General features: G+C 36.1%; 1 protein-coding gene across 1 annotated transcript in view; it reads left to right on the top strand.

Moving 5' to 3' along the window:
* DIAPH3 (diaphanous related formin 3) overlaps window positions 1-22,545 on the top strand; it is a 498,555-nt gene that overhangs the window by 120,263 nt on the left and 355,747 nt on the right. Inside the window, exon 5 of the mRNA XM_059377539.1 lies at window positions 3,691-3,821. Coding sequence (XP_059233522.1) covers window positions 3,691-3,821 — 131 coding nt within the window. The remainder of the gene's footprint in view (window positions 1-3,690; window positions 3,822-22,545) is intronic.

Genomic DNA, 22,545 nt, shown 5'->3' with positions numbered 1-22,545 from the left:
TTTGTCCTAAGAAATCTTTTCCTTCCTAAAGGTAGTGAAGATTGTCATCTATGTTTTCTTGTAGACATTAAAATTTTACCTTGTAAATTTAGATCCAAGGTCTAGGTTCACTTTCTCTCATTTGGATGTCCAGTTCTTCCAGTACTATTTGTTGATGAGACTCTTGCCCCGTTGAATTTCATTAACACTGTTGTTGAAAGTCATTGACCACGTAGGAGCAAGTGTATTTCTGGAGTCTGTTCTATTGATACCATTCTAGCTTGATTACAGTAGCTTTATAGTAAGTCTTGAAATCAGGGGAAATCCCCCCAACTTTATTCTTCTAAATTATTCTATTTTAGGTTTCCTGCATTTCTGTATATATTTTGTTTATTTATTTCCATATAAATTTTAGAAGCTGCTTTTTAGTTTCTGCAAAACTTACTGATATTTCAATGGTGAATGCATCGAATATATAGATTGTTCTTCAGAAAATGCATTTCTCAACAATGTCTTTAAAATAGCAAGTTTTCTGTTGACATGTCATGAACCTGGCATACCATCATTTATTTAGGTTACCTTTAATACCTCCTCACAATGTTTTGTACTTCTTAGAATATAAGTATTTCTCTTCTTTTTTTAGAAATTTTCCTGAGTATTTTGTGAGGCTCTTTTGATGCTACTAAAAATGAGAAGTAGTAAAATTTTATTTCCCCAATGTGAGTAGTATTTAGAAATAAAATTAGTTTGAGCTTTTATTCTGTGATCTTGCTAAATTCATGTAGACGATTTCATTTGCAAATAGGCAGTTTTACTACTTCTTTTCTAAACTGTCTATTGTCATTGCCTTACCACACTAGCTAGTATCTCCAGTATAATACTGAACCGAATGGTAAGAGCCAAGATGTTTTCTTGTGTTCTTGCTTTTAGGGGAACCAAAGTGTTGTTTTAACCAACATGGGAATTATAGTAGCTGGAAGATTTTATGAATGGGGGTATATGATGTTCTATTTTGTATCATGAAACAAACTTAAAGAATTATTAAGTTCAGTTATCCAACAATCTCTGAATCTCCTAGAACTTCCATTTCATGGTATTGACCTCTTTTGGCTCGACTGAGTTTACCTTTAACTGTAGTCAGATGGTGGAAGAGTACAAATTCTAATGTTTTAAGATGACTAAGTCATTACCTTTCATAATAGAAGTCAAAGGTAATACTGAAAACTTACAAGTTTAAAGAGAACAGAGTGAACATCTGATTTAGACATTAAGTAGCTATCAGAAGAAAGTTAAGGGAATGAAATTGATTGTCTCTGAAAGATAGGGTTAAGTGGTGGGGCAGGAAACTGCTTTTTTTAAAATCTTATTTCATTTTTTCAAATTCATTTACTGCTTTTTATTCTTACGTTTGAAAAGTATTGATGAGATGGTCTTACCCATTTATTATTGAAGGGAACCGAGTTGATCACATCAGTTTTGGTTTGTTTTGAAGCCCTCTCCCCTCCATCATCATTATTTCAATGATAAATTCAGAGTACTGAATCAAATACTACAACTATCAAGTACTCCAAAAAGATCATCTGGTTTAACTTCTGTTGGCATACATTTGGATTAAAAATATTGGCCTGATAGTATGCACATGAAGCTTGAAAAATTAAGATACCAAGAAATTGTGCTAAGCAACCTACATGCCCAATGATACTGGTCTAAATTAGGTAAGTAATTAAGTATGTTAATAGTCTCTAGGCAGGAAAAAAAATTTCATTAAAGATCCTAGGATGTGTTTATGAAACATGACTAAAAATAAAAGTAGTCTACAGAACAGTGTGTATGCTATAATATTTTTGAAAGTAAAGTACAGGTATTTATGAATGTATATGAGATATTATGTACATATTCTTATATGAGGAAAAAATACACCTCAATACCAAATATTCATTTTGGAGCTTTTTTGTTTTCCCTATTGCTTTTTTGTTTTCCAGATTTTCTGTGTTGGTCACGTAATACATAATTTAAAGCAGGAAAAGATGCTGATAAACACTATGTCAGGACAAGTTAAATATATTCTCTTTAATGATACATAATGTAATCACTGATTTTATTTTTAAAAAGTACTTATTTTCACCATTTCAGTTCCGCTTTCCACTTTATTTTCTTTATTCTGAGATTTGCTTATAATTGTCTTTAGTAAATTACCACATTGCTATTGATGAAAACCATCAGTCTTTCCCATGCCAATTTGTTTTGCATTATTGGGAAAGTTTCCTTGGACAATATTATGGCAAATTAATAATAAGAAAGAAAAATAAAAAAAAATGCATCTAATTTCCTGCCATCCGTACTAACCTGCTTTTGAACATGTATTAATTCCTTCCCTTTGGATGTATAATCTGTAATTGACATAGATACAATTCCAGACTTGACTGTTCATCATGCTCATCATTTTCCATCTGGACTGTCTTTGTGTCTTCTTAACGGGTCCTCTAATGCTACTGATCTGAGAATAAAAGTCAAAGTTCCTTTGGTGGTCTGTGAGGTTGCAGTCCCTTCCATCACAGCTTTTCAGTTACCAGTATGCTTACTTCTCTCTCCCTTCATATCTTTACTCTAATATTCAAGTTTGAGGCCTTCAGATTTTTCTGTGAGTCTTTCTGTGAGCACACCATTTGAAATTGCCAACCACCTCCTGGGCTCCTTAATCCTCTTCTCTGCTTTTGTTTTTCTGGAGCACTTTCTACTAGCCATAAAACAACTATTTTAACTGCTTATTTTTTTATTGTCTGCCTGGGTTTCTTCTCCATGGAGAAGAAAGCTCCATGCATCTAGGGATTTTTATCCCTTGTTTACTATTTTCTGTGTAATGCTTAGAACAATGTCTGGCACTTAGTAAGTATTGAATATTGCCTGATGAGTGAACTCCAACTCTTACAATCTGCCAGAGTTAGCCTTCCAATACTGCCCTGGATAATCTAATTGGAGAGCGGTGCTCTGTCCCTCCATGATATGGCCGCTAGCTTCATTCTGTTGTAAGTGCTTCTGTTTTTTTTTTTTTTTTTTTGTGGTCCTACATATGTGCCATGTGTTAGTCTGGAAGGAGTTCCTAATTCTTAGTCTTCTTAACTGATTTCCTTCTCTGTGTTACTCAAGCTTACCTCCACCAAATTAGGGCTTTGCCTCATGGCTCTGAGTGCCTTGGTACCCCAGTATGGGAATTAGACTGCACTGAAAAGTATTATTCACTTGCTTGCATATCTCTTTCCAGACTTAGGTTTTGATAATCTCTGTGTTTACTGTGCTTAGAACTGGGCACCTGATGGTAGTTGAGTCAATTAATGACTTACCACCATTTTTGGTGGTGCTCAGAATACTAATTTTAACAGGGTGGTTCCTGTATTGATGTTTGCTTTTTATTTCGCATGGGCCTAAAATGGATGATTATATTTTCAGATATTTTTGTGGTAAGTACTATCACTCTTTTCCATGACATTCGGGATTTGAAAAAGTCCTTTAAATTTGCAGATCTTTTGGTGTTTTTATCTTCTGTGAGTATCTTGGATTACGCTCTATATTTGTGGGCAGAAGGAATCATTCCCTCAAAATAAGAGAGCTCAGGGTAGCCGTGTGCGGCTGCTAATATGAAAGGTTGGATTAATGTAATTGATACTACTTTAATGCAGATCGATTTATTTATTTATTTGTTTTAATTTACAGGGAAGTCTTAAGAGTCGGCGACAGATCTCACCTCAGGAATTCATCCATGAACTGAAAATGGGGTGTGCAGATGAGAGACTTGTCACGTGCCTGGAGTCCCTCCGCGTGTCTTTGACTAGTAATCCTGTGAGGTAATTCATCTGTCTGAACGTCATCAGGGCATGCTAGTAAATGAAACAGATGTCATTAATCTGTTATTTTTATTTAATACTTTCTTCATAGCACCTGTAAATAAGAGGTATATATATCAACGATGTCTCAAGGTAAAAAATGAATAGGTAATGTTTATATGGATGATGAAATACAGTGTCAGTAGGACTTTTTGTATTTATTACCAAGTGATAAATAGCCTATGAACTTTAAAACAAAACCTTTTATTTATTTATTTTTAATTTTTTTTAAAAAGTGGGGTGCCTTCTTGGCTCAGTGGGTTAAGCATTGACTCGTGATTTCTGCTCAGGTCAAGATCTCATGGGTTGTCAGCTCGAACCTCACATTGGGCTCCGTGCTTAGCGGTTAGTCTGCTTGAGATATTCTCTCTCCTTCTCCTTTTGTTGCTCCCCCCACTCATGTGCATGCTCTATCTCTTCCCTAAAATAAGTCTTAATTTTTTTTTAATTTATAGTGTTTTTTAAATGAGAACAATCATGATTAGAAACTGAGTTTCACTCTGAATTTGGGTATTATATATTCACTGGCTGAAATTTTGTTTGACATAGAAATACCATTAATTAACTTTTCCTTTATTGGAAATAATATCTTTATAGGAGTACATAGGTTAATATTGCCAGATTTAGCAAGTAAAAATAGAAGATGCCCAGTAAACTCTGAATTTCAAACATACTAACACTAAAAATTTTTGTTGTTTATCTGAAATCCAAGTTTAATTAGGTATCCTGGATCTGGCAACACTAAGACAGGTGTCTCTGTAAATCAGGTTTTAGACTTTTAAGCTCAGAATACTTTTGAAAAACTTCAAGCAGAAATTGTTTAAAAAAAAAGTCTGAGCAGTCACAAAATCAGGATTTAGAGCTGTAAGGGTCTAAGTTAGATAAGTTTTGGCTGCTTCTGTGTAATAAATGAATGGTTGTTTCTGTATGAGAATGTATCTGTTTTATATATAAAACAGATAAATATATATGTATCAAACAGATACATATATATATATATATATATATATATATATATATTCATTCTTAGGGCTAGAATGACTGTGGAAGGTAATATATAATAGAATCTCTTTGATATCCTCTCTGATTAGTACTTTACTGGACACTTGTGAAGTTTGGCTACAGTATGAAAAAAATCCTCGGCAGTATGACTATTTAAAACAAAAAGACCCTACCTACTGAGACATGAAAGTGAGTGAGGTTTAACTGAGGTGTATGAAGAGAGAACAAAGTATAGTTCAGTATATTTCAACTGTTGTATTTTTGCTTTTCCATATTTTCTCACTTCCAGACTCTTCTTTAGATGGAAACATGATGGGGAAGAGGCCAGGAACTTTGTATATCTTATTTATTTCTCTTTACCAGGCACTGTGCACAGCACATATAAGTCCTCAGGGAAGACCTGTCAATTGAAACATGAAGTTTAATTTTAGTCTCCTTCAGTTTCACCTTGGCTGTTGTTAGAGACTAGGTTGAATTGAGATTTTTTGTTTTAAGATTTTATTTATTTATTGGTCAGAGAGAGAGAGAGCGCGAGCGAGCACAAGCAAGCAGAGTGGCAGGCAGAGGTGGAGAGAGAAGCAGGCTCTGCAAGAAGGAGCAAGGAGCCCGTTGCGGGACTCGATCCCAGGACCCTGGAATCATGATCTGGGCTGAAGGCAGCAGCTTAACTGACTGAGCCACCCAGGCATACCTGAATTGAGATTTTGACAGGTATAATCATACATGAAGAGCTCTGGTTTCATATGTACCTGTTTTAATATATTAATTTAAAAAATAATTATTGAGTAACCGATACTTACCAAGCATTGTCTAAGATGAAGGGGTTGGGTAAATAGCAAAGCAGATCTAGACCCAGTTCTTAAGGAGTTTAAATGTAGGAAGAGGGTGTTTTGGGGTTGATTGGGAGATGCACTATTGTTTTAGTTTATCTGGCAGCCATTGAGCAATGGATTTATGCATGGCTTTTCAATTTAATTAGAAGTAGACCCTTCGGGGGGTGCCTGGGTGGCTCAGTGGGTTAAGCCTCTGCCTTCGGCTCAGGTCATGATCTCAGGGTCCTGGGATCAAGCCCCACATCTGGCTCTCTGTTCAGTGGGGAGCCTGCTTCCCACTCTCTCTCTGCCTGCCTCTCTGCCTACTTGTGATCTCTTTCTCCCTGTCAAATAAATCAATAAAATCTTAAAAAAAAAAAAAAGAGTATACTCTTCCTTTTACCTTCATAATTTGATTAGATGAAAATGGTAGTAAAAGAAAAACTGAGAGGTTTTAATGTATGAATTTATGTGTATTCCAGTGGATACAATTATATGTGATTTCACCTTAAACTACTAGAAAATAATGCTATGTCTCTTTCACTTGAATCTTACTTTAAAAAAATTATAGTATTATTTTTCTAAGAAAGACCAATTCTAGAATGTATTATCAGCAATCCACAGGCTGTGCATGTTTTCTATAAAAGTCTTTAATTGGAAATGATAGAAATCTTACCATTAGAGATGTTTTCCTGAAATTGTGGCACATGATGTAGAGAGAAGAGGCTCAAGAGTATCTCTGTGTGTGGTTCTCCAGGTTGAGGAATGACTAATTTCGATGTGTAAAAGTTGAAGTTATGCCTATGTTCAAAGTTTTGGACATGGCTCTTAGTTTTATGTCTGCTATCGTTAAGTCAGTTTTTCGTATTTTCTTATTTTTTTAATATATACTGTGTGACTCAGTTTCAAGATAAAAAGACTTTTTGTCACTTTTTGAGATCATTGTTAGAACTGTAGTATTGAGTAAATCAGCGTTAAAATTCTTCAGTGTCTGTGACTAGAATTAAGAGGGAAATATGTGAACTGATGAATGATGATTCTGCAACACTGGTTTGGGATTGGGTTTTGTTTTTTATTTTATTTTTTTTTTAAAGATTTTATTTATTTATCAGAGTGAGAGAGGGGGAGAGAGTGAGCACAGGCAGGCAGAATGGCAGGCAGAGGCAGAGGGAGAAGTAGGCTCCCTGCTGAGCAAGGAGCCCGATGTGGGACTCGATCCCAGGACGCTGGGATCATGACCTGAGCCGAAGGCAGCTGCTTAACCAACTGAGCCACCCAGGTGTCCCTGGGATTGGGTTTTATTAAATAAAAAATCAAGTAACAAGAAGGAAATCTCCGTCTACCCCACCCCCACCCAGATATGCAATACTTTTAGAGCCATTTATCTGCTTCTGCAACACTGCTTACCAAATTATGCGCCACATCAGCCTTTGACCATCCGGACAGTGAATTGTATGAAAACCAGCACATTAAATACTGTGTTATTTGTCACCATTAATGAAGTGTTGATTTGAAGATCACAAAATTCTTCTGTTTTGAAGTTTTATTGATTATTCAATATACTTGGTGACAGTTTTAAACTAAAAGACATAGTTGCTTTACTTTTGGAATACAAGAAAAGATCAACTTCAAATTGTCAATTATAACTTTGAGTGGATCTTGACATAGGCAACAATTATGTTCGAGCTATCGAACACTTTGAGGTAGAAACATAAAAGAGTAGACACTAACATTATTATGATTGATTTCTAGCATTGTAGTCCATAGTCATCTATTTATATAGCAAATTAGTTATAGAATACATCTTCATTTTCTCAATTTGATGTAGCTGTCAAGGGCATGATTTCTGTCTCTGAAAAATCCAGTCTATCAGGTCCTATGTTTTGTGATCTTAGGCATTATTTTCCATTTTTGTTTTGTTTTGTTTTGTTTTTTAAGTATATGTGCTGCTGAAGTGAGCACTTATATTCCTTTACTTATGGTTAACCTGTGCGTTTTGAAGTTTACAAGACCTATTTTCTTGCTAACATCTTTTAAATTTCTAAGGAGGTTTTGGAACTAGTTCTGATGAAGTGAATAACTAAGCTCAAAAAAATCACTTTAGAAAAATGTGCAGTTGGGGCGCCTGGGTGGCTCAGTGGGTTAAGCCACTGCCTTCAGCTTGGGTCATGATCTCAGTGTCCTGGGATCGAGCCCCACATTGGGCTTTCTGCTCAGCAGGGAGCCTGCTTCCTCCTCTCTCTCTGCCTGCCTCTCTGCCTGCTTGTGATCTCTCTCTGTCAAATAAATAAATAAAATCTTAAAAAAAAAATGTGCAGTAAAATGTTTACTGCCAAGCAAGTGAGCAGACTTTGTGTGTCATTATTCCACTTGACCAGTGTCATGTTTGGAATCTAATTTTTCTCCATTTCTGGGCTTAAACACAAAACTGGTGGAAGAAGTTAATTTTGGAATTGACATACTTTGTGCCATGGTCCACACATGTGAGGAGACAAACAGGTAAGTTTGTGGCAAACAATGAGATGAACGTACTCATTGGTATCAATGTGATCTGGAGAAAACAGTCAAGACCAGTATTTTGAAATTACCAATACTTATTAAAAATCTTAGTTTTTAAAATGGTAAACATATAAAAAAGGTTTCATCATTGGAGTAAAACAAGTACCCACTTGCCTACCAATGAGGGCAAGCTAGAAATACTGCTTGTAAGTCTGAGGTTCCCATGCATCCCTGCTAAACTTTATGTCCCCTTCTTCCACTGTGCTGTGGTTAGCACTGTTTTTAATTTCGGGCTTATCTTTTCTTTCTTTTCATTATCATTTCACCATATATGTCTAATTCATCTATGTATTATTTGGTGTTTTATCTTTTTGAACTTCGTGTCAATAGCAACATCTTCCATACATTTTTCTGGGGCTTTTTCCCAGTTTCTTAGATTTATATATGTTGATGTGTGCAACCACTCTCATCATCACAATTCGTACTGTTCTTTACATTTATTATTGTTTTTTTAAATGTTTTAGGCATAGCTATTGTAAATAGCATGCAAATGCTTTTTTAAACAATTCTGATAGTCTTTATCAGGCAAATGCTTTTTAAAATAATTCTGATGGTCTTTGTCTTTTTAACCACTATAAAAATATATTGGAACATATATCTGATATTTCATTCTGAATTTTCACTTAGTTTACACTTCTTTTACCATGTTTGTCTCCCTTTCCACACCCCCTGTTCTGCTCTTTGTTCCTTTTCTGTGTCCTTTCTCTTCATCCATAAATTCTTTTGGATAGATTTTTAATTTCTCATGTCATTTTTTCCTTACTTTCTAATTTGGAAAACCTATTGCCTTTCTGATCATAGAAAAGAAAGTTAACTTGTACATACTCAAAAAGAAATTTAATATGCATGTACACAAAAGGGACAAAAATCAACAGTATCCCTTATTTTGAACCTAAGAATAACACAATCACCCTCAGTTAATTTGCGTGCTTGTTTTATGTGATATTTTAATTGTATATTTTCCTTTTAATATCACAGATTAGCCATTGTTATTGAGTTAAACATCAGATATGTGTATATGTATACATGTTTATACATGCATATAATCATTCCTTTTTAGGTCTTGTGCTTTTGTCTCTGATGATTTTACTCTTGCTTCAAGTATATGAGTAGGTTCCCTTGGGGAAAGTCTTTTGATGGTAAATTTTTTGTCAGAAAGTGAATATTTGCTGCTACTTTTAAAAAAATTATTATGTTTTTAAATTTAAATTCAGTTAACATATAGTATGTTATTAGTTTGAGAGGTAGAATTCATTGATTCATCAGCTGTTTATAACACCCAGTGCTCATTACACCATGTCCCCTCCTTAATATCCATCACCCAGTTACCCCATCCCTCCACTCCCGTCCCCTCCAGCAACCCTTAGTTTGTTTCCTATAATTAAGAGTCTCTTATGGTTTTTCTCCCTCTCTGGTTTTAATCTTGTTTTTGTTTTTTGTTTTTTTTTCTTCCCTCCTCCACTATGATCCTCTGTTTTGTTTCTTAAATTCCACATTTCCATGAGATCTTAAGATCTTATGATAATTGTCTTTCTCTGATTGGTTTATTTCGCTTCCTATAATACCCTCTAGTTCTATCCACGTCATTGCAAATGACAAAATTTCATTTTTGATGGTTGAGTACTATTTCATTACACACACACACACACACACACACACACACACCCCACATCTCCTTTATCCGCTCATCTGCTAATTGACATTGGGCTTTTTTCAAAGTTTGGCTATTATGGACGTTGCTGCTATAAACACTGGGGTGCAGGTACCCCTTCAGATCACTACATTTGTTAGATTTCTACTTTAATACAAGGAGAAAAAGCATTAAATTTATGTGCCCCAAATCCAAATTTCTCAGAAGGGTATAAAAAGAAAAGTAAAAGCCTTCCTCCTTTCTGTCATTTGATTTTTGGATCTGCTGGTCAGAGGTGAAATCCTGTTAAGTTTCTTGTGTGTTTTTGCTCCAGATTTTTTAAGTGCATATGTTAATATATTAATATTCTCATTTTACTTTACCTTACTCTTGCATACTTTATTTTATTTTATTTTTTTAAGATGAACCCTTGAAGTTGCAGTTTTATTGCTTTGCAGGATATCAGTCTTGTAGTTAAATTGGCATTCTTCTATCTATTAAGTCACCTTAAATTCTTAGATTTTTCTACTTCTTTCTGAATCAGGGTCATCATCTTGCTGTTCCTTCATTAATGTGGTAAATGAATATTTGACATTGCTCACTTTATCTGGGTGAAGTGATGTTTATCTTTTTGAAAATCATGGATTGACGTTAGAGGTTTGTGGAATGTGGTAATATTCCTCAAAATTACCCTAGAAATTCATGGAGGGAGTGAATGGGTAGAAAGACTGGGTTTCCTACATCCTCTGCCCATCCCTGGGTTGGGGGAAGGGACAATGCATATGAAAGGTAGGGTGTTCCTTGAGTGAAGAAGACCTAGTGTCCCTCCTTGATTGTCACTGCCAGTCCTCCAGGCCTTCATCTTTCTCCCCTGCCCACAGAGCCCCTGCTCTTCATCTGTGGATCTAAATGTTGATGTGTAGGCTGAGGTGGGAGAGAGGGGGTTGTAGGTTCTAAAGAGCACTCAAACCAAAGCATGGACAAGTCAAACCTTTTTCTTATCAAGATGGACCTCTTCTCAAAGCTTAATTTTACTGTATTTATGATCCTAGAGGAGTCTCTGTGGCTTTTGTCCGCCTTACCAAAGATGTTTTCCTAGAAAGGAGATGGAGTGGAAATAGGATGAGACTATGCACATGCATGTGTGTATCTGTGTACAGTGTATATGCTGTCAGAGTCCTAACAGGAAGACAGACACCAGAGAGCACGCTGTAAGGTTTTTTTTTGTTGTTGTTGTTTTTTTTTTCCTTTTAAAGTTAACACCAGAAACTAGTTAAATAACTGATGGAGAGACAGAGGAACCAAATAGGAAACAGTGAGGCCCACGATTAGCGGCAGCAGGAAGCTGTTCCCCTCCTGTGCTAGAGGGTGAGAAAGAGAACTCTGTTCTGGAAGGTAATGGGCTGGTGTCAAGTGGCAGAAACTGCATTCATGAGGAAGATGCAGCTGTTGCCAGAGAAACCTCCTGGGCAGAGAGAGAGGGAGAGAGCATTACCCTTGTTTCTCCCTTCTTCCCACTGCTCGAACCTATCAGGGAACAGATGATCACAAACCATGGGAGCTGAAGACTGCGGAGTCAGCCCCTTTGAAGCTAGAACAGAGCTGCAGAAGGGGATGAGGGGAAGCGAGGACAGGGGTCAAGCATCTGTACGTTACTTAGCGCGACACAGTAAATGTTGAATTCTCGTTTCTTCCAGTTTTTAGTTTTGTTGGATATTTAGGTTCTTTGTCTTAATACTAGGAGCTATAAATAAGTGTTCTCATAATATGCTACAGGACTTGAGTCTGGTCATAAACTTTCTAAGAATACAAAGGACTATCTTGCTCTGAATTTCCTGAATTAGCTGAATTTCCTGAAACTGTCTTGATTTGAAGGCGACTCGTGCTCAGCTCCTACATTGCCTTCAGTACTTTTTCAGTATCTCACTTTTGTTTCGCCTCACAAAGATCTTCTTTTTCTATTTATGACTCATCCCTTGATTCCATTAAAAAAAAAAAAAGAAAACCTTCTACTTTTTTTTTTTAAAGCTTCTACTGTTTATTTCATTTTCTCTAACAGCTGTCCTGTTGCACACATACACACGCATATGACTGGTTTTGTGCAGGTGCTTATAGACCTGGTTGTTGCTCTTGAGTTCCAAATATGTTAAAGCAGATAGAGAAGTAAGGTTAGGAATAACCTCTGTACCGAAAAAAGACTAAGTTGCAGAGCACAACTGGGACTTCTGAAGGTGAAGTGTAGTTAATCTCATCAAATCAAACTTGCCCACGTTGTCATGAGTGGAAAGAGCAGACGACTGTAGCTCACAGTCAGGATCCCTTCCCCACTTTCACCAGTTGTAGAAATCAGTCCTTCTGGGTAGTGGTGGTGGGGGGGAAAATCTTCCCATAATGAACATTAGGAAGTAATCCTAATGTTTTCTTCTGGGGAACATAGTAGAAGGCCTCTGCCTTTGTAGAAATGAGAGGAAGAGAATAGTAATTGTTCTCAGTAATGATAACACAACAGCTGATTTTTATTCCCCTGATATGTTTTAGAGTTTTAAAGTAAGACAAGAGCTATACATTTTTTTTTTTAAAGCCTTAGAAAAAAGTTTGAGAATTAACAATGCACAGATGTATGGTGGTATTAATAGTGATAATTTCTGGAGTGGACAAGAGTAAGGTTTTCCTTCATGATCTACGTTCTTAGATTTCTTCCTTCCTTCCTTTTTTGTCTTCTTTCCTCTTACTAGTGATATCAGAGAGGTAAGTCATTCATATGGTTCTGTTTTCCTTCCTGTGTTGTTTTAGTAAGGTAACTGCTCCTTGGTTGTGGCATTTAAACTGATTAAGTGTGTGTGTGTGGGCGGGGGGTGGGGGGTGGAGATCCAAAACATTTCAAGTGCTCAAGAGGCACGTGTGGCTAGTGGCTAACAAATTGAACAGCACCTACATAAACCATCTATATCACTGTAAAAATATTCTATTAGACATTGCCGCTTAAACACCTTGGTTCCTGTGTGTAACTGCTTTCTTCTTTCACCTAAGTACTGCATGATGATTCTATCTTCAGAGTTAAGTTCGGAATTATGGGAATATATAAAAGAATTGAAATCTGGAAGATTAAAGGATTTTTAAAACCTCTAAGGATGAGTGAGCATTTATATCAAGGGTCCTGAAAGAAGAAATGAGTGATCTCAGAGAGACTCCCTTCAGTGGAGAGTGCTGTCTTGAAAGGATAAGGCAAAGGGAATGGGCTTCATACCAGCTATTAAGGGATAGAAATGGAGAGGTGAGGTGTGTCTGACAGACAGTCCAAAAGCTATGGTCCATGACAGACTTCAGTGTGGCTGGCTGTAGCCCGGATGAGGGAATCAGCAATATGGCACTCCATAGAAATCATGGAAACGTCGTCTTTGGTAGGTTAGAAATATTAGTTGGAAGCATATTTATTTTACAGGAATTTTCTGAGGGAGATACACTTTTATCTCTTCAAAGTAGTTTTTCTAGGTTGTTTCCAATAAAAATTCATAAAGTTTAGGTAAGTTGTTAATATTCTTTATTCTTGAGACCGTACCATATATCTTAGGATGTGCTTTGTATTATTTATGTCTAAATTAACATTCAGGATCCATAACTTTTATGACCCTTAATATTGCTTATTAGAGAAATATTTTTTGGAAGTGCCCTCTAATTTTAGGTCATTTTGCAGTCCTTTCCAAAGTGTTTTAGAAGAATGAAATATTAATGAAAAATGCCCTGAAAGAAAATATTAATGTTTATAAATGAGTACTAACCTGATATTTTAAAGGGCATGCCAATACATTCCAGTGCTTTCACACTTCTACCAGAACTGGCGTAATTTCTTTGAGAGACCTTCCAGAAGACTGAATGTTCCACCTAAGTAGGAGTCTTTCTCTTTTGCTTATTGTCATTCAGACTACAGCTTGGTTTTGGCTTGTCGATATATTAAAATGTGTTATAATTATTCGGTTTCAAACTTAACTCTATCTGTGTCTGAAAAGCTTTGACTTTGCATGCAAGGTTAACAGTAAAAGTTCAGTACACTGAAAATATAGTAATTGCTTTTAACTGAGAAATACATGTTTTCTGTACATGGTGACTAAGAGCTGTGTAGCTCAATTTATACTTGACCTGAAAGGTCCTAGAATTGTAAAATCCTCCCAATCTACTTTATAATATAAATATCTCCTAGTCTATTTAAAATAAAATATAAATTGCCATTTGAATAGCTAAGGTTAATTTTTAAAAAGAATTCTATTCAAATGTAAAGTCAGTCACAATTAACATAGGGTCTCAAACCTCTTTTAAAATACAGTAGTTTGATATTCCGCATAAAAGAAGGAGTATGTGACTGAAAACTAATTATTCAAAAAGACTAGATTACTGTTTATTTTTTTATTTTTATTTTTTTTTAAAGATTTTATTTGTTTATTTGACAGACAGAGATTACAAGTAGACAGAGAGGCAGGCAGAGAGAGAGAGAGAGGGAAGCAGGCTCCCTGCTGAGCAGAGAGCCTGATGCGGGACTCGATCCCAGGACCCTGGGATCATGACCTGAGCTGAAGGCAGCGGCTTAACCCACTGAGCCACCCAGGCGCCCTAGATTACTGTTTAAAAGACATAAAAGAATAGAGTGTGAAACTTATATAGTTGCTTCTGACCATAGAGGTGAAATTCAAGAAACTTTACTTTTCAGTGATAATTGTCTGTGTCCTCAGAGAATGTAAGCCTTCTATGTTCAACCTGTAAAAGTTATCAGTGTGATGTCACTTACTGAATACTTTGGTTTCTTGCAAAGATAGATACATTCAGTGGAAAAATTACTGAGCTAAAGACCCTAACACACCCTAGTTATTTAGAATCCTACATTCAAAGAATCTATATAGTTTTTTTATTTATACTCATTTTTCTGCCTTGTTTTGATGTTTTAAAAATATTGCTTGGTGTTGGGTACCCAGGTGGTTCATTTGGTTAAGCATCTGACCGTTGATCTCAGCCCTGGTCTTGATCTCAGGGTCCTGAGTTCAAGCCCTGTGTTGGGCCACATGCTGGGCCTTCTTTAAAAAAAAAAAAAATAAAGTATTGTTTTGTGAGCTAAGTAAAAAATTAAAAATTCAGTTTTTGTCTTGGTAGTCCCTGTTGTCTCTATACATAAAAAAGTACTTAACGGCAGTTGACCTTTGAGCAACACAGGTTTGAATTGTGTGTGTCCATTTATACACAGCTATTTTCTCTTAGAATTTCCCAACATTTTCTATAGCTTTCTTTATTGTAGGAATACAGTATATAACACATATATAATATATGTTAATTGACTGGTTATGTTATAGGTAAGACTTCTGGTCAACAGTAGGTTATTAGTAGCTAAAATTTGGGGGAGTCAAAAGTTTATACATAGATTTTCCATTGTGCTGGGGGAATTAGCACCCCTAACACAGCCACGTTGTTCAAGGATCAACTGTACATATAAGACCTTAATACAGAGGTAGGTGAAATAATTTTGGCATTAGAAGGCAGTTTTAATTTTTGTGATTCAGAAAATCTTGTGAAATAAAATTCAACTTTATCATCCATATCGGTCATGGATTGCTAGGTCTTTTGTTATGGGGTAATCAATATATATGAGAAAGAAATAGGTGTAGTTTTCATATGTTAAACATCTTTCATATGTTGAAATTCATAAAAGTTAAACACATGAGGGTTAGACCTACTGAGGTCACTTTGAGTGCCTATGTGGAGCTAGAGAAAGTAAGATCATTTGAGCAGAAGTCCAATAGAACTTTGTCCAGGAAATGTTCTTTGTGCTTTCAGTACTCAAATCATGTGACCAGTCAGCACTTGAATGGTGCTTAATATGACTTAGGAATGGAATTTATACTTAAATCCACATGTCACTGGGGGCTTCCCTTTTGGACGATAGTTTTATAGATGAGAAACTCATGTGATATTCTTGGTGCGCTTGTTTTGAGCCTTTGCATTCTTGAGTCTCTCTAAGTATGGGGGCTCTCTATACCATGCTGTGGATTTCTGAGGTGGCGTGCGTAGTACTATGTTGTTGTGGAACTGTAATATGGAACTTTAGATTAGGGTGTTGGTTAAATGGAGTTGAATAGAAAAGAGAACAGAGAAATTAAAGCATGAAATAAAATGCATGAGGTGATAGACTGCTTATTTTTCAGAACAGGGCATCAAGTATTTTGAGTGCCTTACACACTTCTCTGTTGGAAAACTAGTAGAGGTACAAGAGCTTCTCCCTGTCTTCAAATTACTGAGATTCCATTTGGAGAGAAATGTCTAACACATCATAGAGCAAGTGATATCACCAGCTCTCACCTAATTAAATCTTTGTGTTTTGGATAAAATGCAGCAAAGTAGCAGAGGATGTATTTGTTAATCTACTTATGCCGCAAGAATTCTCAGGTGCTGTGCTAAGTATCACAGTAATGAGGCATATGGGGGAGAGATCTAGAAAACATGTAATAAGTAGAAGATACATCTTTAGTTAAAATAAGGGACTGAGAGTAATGGATAGAGGACTTTTAGATGCAAACTGGTCAGAGAATGTCTTTGAGGTGGTAAAACTTAAGAGCTTAAGAAGACAAGGAATTACTAAGAGGGGCTCAGGCTTTGGTTGCAGGGCCTGGACTACCCCCTGAGCAGCAGAGACCCTGAAGTGGGGAAGCAGTAAGGCAGGAGGGTGGAGAGAGGGTAGTGGAGTCCCAGAGGCCATGGAGCCATCAGAGAGTTGGGCAGTGTCCAGGTCATGAGAAGTCTTAAGATGATTTGGGAGAGAGATAAGATTTTCAGTTTAAATAAGTGTGAGGCTGTTCATGAGTTTTACACAGGAAATGACCTATTTCTAAATGTACTTATTAAAAGGAACTGCTATGGGGAGAATGAATTAAAGGGAGGAAAGAGTGGACAGGGAGATCAGAAAGGAGAGAGCGCCGAATCCTACTAGACCACCAGGGAGGGAGATCAGAAAGGAGACTGATCACAGGAGGGATGAGCATGGCTTGGATGAGGATTGCAGTAGTGGTGGGGCAAGGAGTTGGGTGAGTTTTGCAGACAAATTGAAGGTAGGAACTGTAGGGCATATTGACAGATTGGATGTGTGGTGTGAATGAGAAGGAGGAATCAAGAATGACACTTAGATTGTGTCACCTGAGCATAAGTGGATAGTAATGCCATTAACTCGGATAGGGGAAGATGGTTTTGTTACTAGTTTCCTGTATTTTGGAAAAAATCAAAATACCTGTTTTACCATGTAAAGTTTGATGTGTTTCAGTTTCATAGTTTGAGATATCAAGCAGCTAGATAATGGGGCCTAGAGCTCAGTGGAGAATGTACAAATACTTACCTATTGTTTATATGTAGACTGCACATAAAGCCCTGAGAATTGTTGAGAATTCAGGTAGGGCAAGGAGGTGTGTGTTTGTGTGTGTGTATGTGTGTGTATGTGTGTGTGTGTGTGTGTGTGTGTGTGTGTGTGCATGTAAAGATATAGAAGAAGGCCCAGAACAAGTCCTGGGGATCTCCAGCAGTTTATCCATCGTCTAGAAAGGCAAGAGGAACCAGGAAAACAGAGGAAGTAGTGGTCATTTGGAGAAGGAGAACCCAAAAAGACTGATTTCCTGAGAGAAGGAGAGTGTTTCAGTAGGGAAAGTGATAAACCACCCAGAATGTTCCTGAGACCTGGTGCAAGATATTACTGTCAGAATTGGCAAGAGTAGGATGGTGGTGACCTTTGAGAAAAGTAATTTTGTGGAGTCTGGGTGGCAGAAGCCAGATTAAGTGAGATGGAATAAATGGACGGTGAAGAACTTCTGACAATTCTTGTGATGAAATTGAGACATTTTCCTATAAAAGAAAGACAAATGTGCATTAACTAGAGGGATATCTGGGCCAGGTGGGTAAAACCCAGTAAGCGAATGGAGAAACTTAAATTAATGGGAGTTTAAAGAAGAAGGACACTTGAATTGGCTCTTGAAAGATGAAATAGTTTCATTTGCAGCTGAGTGAACGTAGCAATGAACTTGATAGAATCAGGAGCAGATGATAGACTTAATAATGAAGTTTATGGGACAAGTGTTGGGCAGCAAGTACTTAGGGGGAAAAACAGATGATGGAAGACCTGCAATGTAATAATTTCTTCTTCCCCATACATTTGTGGTCAAATTAGTCAATTTAAAATGAATAATTCATTAATGCTTTCCTGAAGTAATGATTTTTTGATTTGATACTAAGAAACCTCCTTACTCATATTTCATACATTCCCAATGATTGCTTTTTCTACAATGTTTCTTTTAGTAGTGGACTGAAGTTTTGATCAGAGCACATGCTAGGATATGTTATTTTACCTCCGTAATTCTCTTACTTTTTTCATCTGAAGATCAAGAGCTAATGTTTCTTATATTGGTCATTTGTTTTTCATCACTGCAGTTCTTCTTTTTTTTTTTTTTTTTCATTTTATTTTGAACACTTTAGACATTTTATACCTTCCAATATATTAGAGTTAAAAAGTAACCAGGAGAATAAACTTGTTAGTTTGTTATTCTACTGTTTCATCTAATATCAGAAGTGAGAATAAGTGACTGGTTTAAAGTACATAATTCCTTTAAAAGTCAATTCCCAGAAAATACACATATGAATGATTGTATTTTGAAGTTTGGTAGATTTTTAAATCAGAATGTTATTTAGTTGCTGAATTTCCGAAATCCCTGTTTGGCTGTATAATTTAGTGTAATCTTTGTGGATGGGCCGTTGGTTGAGATGTGGGTATATGTTTGTTTTGCCCTACAGGGCATGTTAATTGCTTTGTACCCCCCTCCCCACCCCGTTCATTTTAAATATTTAGTCACCTAGCTTAGAGTAGGTGAAAATGAAAGGTAGAATAAGCTATAATTATATTCAGCATTGGTGATATATTACTCTGACAGAGGAATGTAAATTGGATTTGGATATTACATAGTATTAAAGCTGACCTTCTAAGGTTAAGGTATAAAATTTGTTACTTTGTCACATATGACCAGTGATATTTTTTTCCCATTTCAGGATGTTTCTTATATTGATTTTTAACAAAATAACTTTGTGTTTCCCTAAGCGTTTATGTAAGATTATTCTTTGGGGTAATTAAAAATTATTTTTTTCCTCTTTTTTAAAAATTATTTTTCTTATGAAAAGAGTTCATTTTAGGAAAGTAGATAATACATAAAAGCAAAAAAAAAAAAGTACAATACCACCTACTTAGGCACTGTAACTTCTTGGGTGGAAGTGTGTATGTGTCTACTGAGGACGTCCTTTTGTTTAATGCTATTGGTTTTTGGAAAAATGAGCTAAAGCAGGGAATGATAAATGATTCACATATATCCTAAACATCCTTTGAATTCAAAAGATTAAGAATCCATTTTTTTTCCTTCTAGACTTTGGTGTGGAGGTCAAGGTAGTGTCTACTCTATTTCTTGGTAGAAATAGATGTGGAGGCCAGACTTTACCTATTCTACTTCTTAAGGTGGACACAGGTTGATTATAGGTTGATTATATAAACACATCCACAATGCATTATTTTCTTCTTATTGGTACTTAAAGGTGGAAGAGAAATGTAGAGAGTCTTACAAAGTATAGAGTACAGACTTCTTAAAAAGTCATTTTGCTGATGTCTCTTAGTATTACACACTTGTCTCTTAGTATTACACACTTGTGTCTACATCTACTTCTATGGCACTTTTTAAAATGTCACTGAAAAAATATACATATTTCTCAAAGCCTTAGGCTTAGTTTTCCTAGAAATAGCTATTTTTACAGTGATTTGTCTGTTTATGTAATTTTAATTAGACTATCTAATTAGGGTAATTAATACCACTGGCAAAAATAGATTTGGAAACAAACCTCACCTCCCATTGGTTCCAGTGGAGGTTACTTGAGCATAAAGAAGCAGTCTTACTTCTCCCTGCCAGGGAGGTACGATGGACAGGTATGATGGCCAGGTGGGGAGCTGACTCCCAGTCATGTCCAGCAATAATAAGAAATCTCTTCCAGGCATCTGGGTGGCTCAGTTAATTTTCTTTCTGCCTTCCACTCAGGTCATGATCCCAGGGTCCTGGGATCAAGCTCTGTATTAGGCTCCTTGCTCAGTTGGGCATCTGCTTCTCCCTTTCCCTCTGCTTCTCCCTCAGCTTGGGCTTTCTTTCTCTCTAATAAATAAATAAATAAAGTCTTAAAAAAAAAAAAAAAAGGAAGAAAGAAACCTCTTCCTAAAATGTCAGTGGAGGCCAGTTAGAGATAGTGGACCTCTGTTTTCACTTGGCAGCATTGAGGTGATACCTATCCTCATCCACTGGAGAAGTATCATAGGATGCAAGCTAAAAAATAAGAGATTGAAGTAAAAAATGGGGTATCATAACATAATAATCTAAGTGTCCAGGTTTCAGTATAAACACTTGGCTTACTAAAAAGGAAGATCACAAGCTGAATGCCAACTCCATATCCATCCATTAATAATGGATGCCATTATTATTAGATGCCAATATGGAGTTGACAGAAATATTTGAATATTCTTTTAAAAGATTGTATTTATTTACTTTAGAGATAGTGAGTAGGAGGAGGAGCAGAAGAAGAGGGGCAAGCAGACTGTCGGCTGAGCAGGGAGTCCAGTGCAGGGCTTTATCTCACAACCCTGAAATCATGATCTGAACTGAAATCAAGAGTTGGATACTTAATTGACTGAGCCGCCCAGGTACCCTGATTTATTTGCATATTCTGATAAGGATGCTTAAAGGAGCCATCATAAAGGTGTTTTAATGAACAATTATGAATATGCTGGGAGATAAAGAATAGTCTCAACAAATATGTAGAAGAAACTTTATTCTTTTTTAAAGTTCAAATAACAGTTTTAGAATTGAGAAATACAGTAACTGAAATGAAAAACTTACCAGAAGAATACAACCACAAAATGTAGGGATGAGAGGAAAGAATTGGTGAACTGCAGTATAGAATAATAGAAATTACCCAGTCTGAACAGAGAGAAAATTAAAAAAACAGAGCCTCAGTGACTTGTGGTGCTATAATCAAAGATTTAACAGTTTCTTATCTAAATCCTAGGTTTTGAGAGAAAAGGCAGGATAAAAAATTATACGAGGAAATAATGGCTAAATATTTTCTATATTTGGCAAAAGATAAAAACCTACAGATTCAGGAAACTGAATGAATCATTAATAGGATGAACCCAAAGAAATCCTATTGAGACACATCCTAGTCAAACTTCTGAAAACAAAGAAATCTTGAGAGTAACAAGGGATGCTGCTTTAGTTACAGGGAGAACCTGGAATGATACTGGATTTCTCATCAGAAACTATGGAGGCCAAAAGCATGTGGTAAAGCAGTTTTTAAATAAAGAAAGCAAGGAACAGTCAGCTCAGAATCCTAAATGCTGTAAAAGTATTCTTCAGGAATGAAGGGGAAATCTAGACATACTCAGATGAAGGAAAACAAAGGGAGTTTGTGGCCAGAAAATTCACCCTAAAAGAATGGCTAAAGAACATTTTCTAAATGAAGGAAACAATAAAAGAGGGCATTCTTGAAATATTGGGAAGAAAAAGTGTGCAGTGTTAGTAAAAATAAGCATAAGTACATTTTTCTTGAATTTTATAAGTTAAGTGTGCTAGAAGCAAAAATTATATCTCATATGGTTCTAAATCTATGTAGAAGAAATATGTAAAACAACGATACTCTAAATGGGGAGGGTAAAGATGCATAAAGGGAGGTGTGTTAGCTTGGGCAGCCATAACAAAAATGCTACAGACTGGGTGGCTTAAACAGGAACTTATTTTCTCACAGTTCTGGAGGCCGAAAGCCTTAAGGCCATGGTAAAGTGCCAGCAGGGTTGGTTTCTTATTTGGCCTCTCTCTTTGGCTTGTAGATGGCTGCTGTCTCGTAGTGTCTCCACATGGCCTTTGCTCTGTGGGTGTGCAGTCCTGGTGTCTCTTAAAGGACAGTAGTCCTACTGGATTAGGGCCCTGTCCTTACAATCTCATTTAACCTTAATTATCTCTGTAAAGGCCTTATCTCCAAATACAGTCACATTGTGGGTTTGGGTTTTAACATGTGAATTTTGAAGGACACTTTTTCATTCGTAACAGGAGAGAAAGTTTGTACAATTCACTCAAGCTTGTAAAATGATGATGGCAGAAGAATACTTTTACAGCAGAAGAATACTTTTACAGCATGATGTCAATAAACTTTGATATATTATGATGTACGCAGATTGACCTCTAGAAAAGCTGTATGAGCTATAAATAAAAAAAGTAATAAATAAAAAATTTTAAAAATGGCATTCTGAAACGTGTTTTAGTAAACCACAAGAAGACGGAAAAGAAAATGAACAAACAGAATGAAGAGTATCCAAAAAAAAAAAAAAATACTAGAGTGAAACTTTAACATGTCAATAATTATATGAAGTGTAAATGGTTATGCCAGTTAAAAGAGATTGGCAGAGTAGGTGAAGAAACATCACCTGATTATATGCTTTCTATCAGAAATTCACTTCAAATATAGTGATATAGACAGACAGAAGTGAATAGATAGTAAAACATATTATGCAAACATTAAAAGATGCTCATGGCTATTTTAATATTCTATAGTGTTGACCTCAGAGTAAAGAAAACGATGTGTTTTTCTG

Source organism: Mustela nigripes, chromosome 15, assembly GCF_022355385.1.
Source record: "Mustela nigripes isolate SB6536 chromosome 15, MUSNIG.SB6536, whole genome shotgun sequence".
NCBI lineage: Eukaryota > Metazoa > Chordata > Mammalia > Carnivora > Mustelidae > Mustela > Mustela nigripes.
Note: the sequence above shows the minus strand (reverse complement) of the source record. Positions and strands in the feature narration are given on the sequence as shown.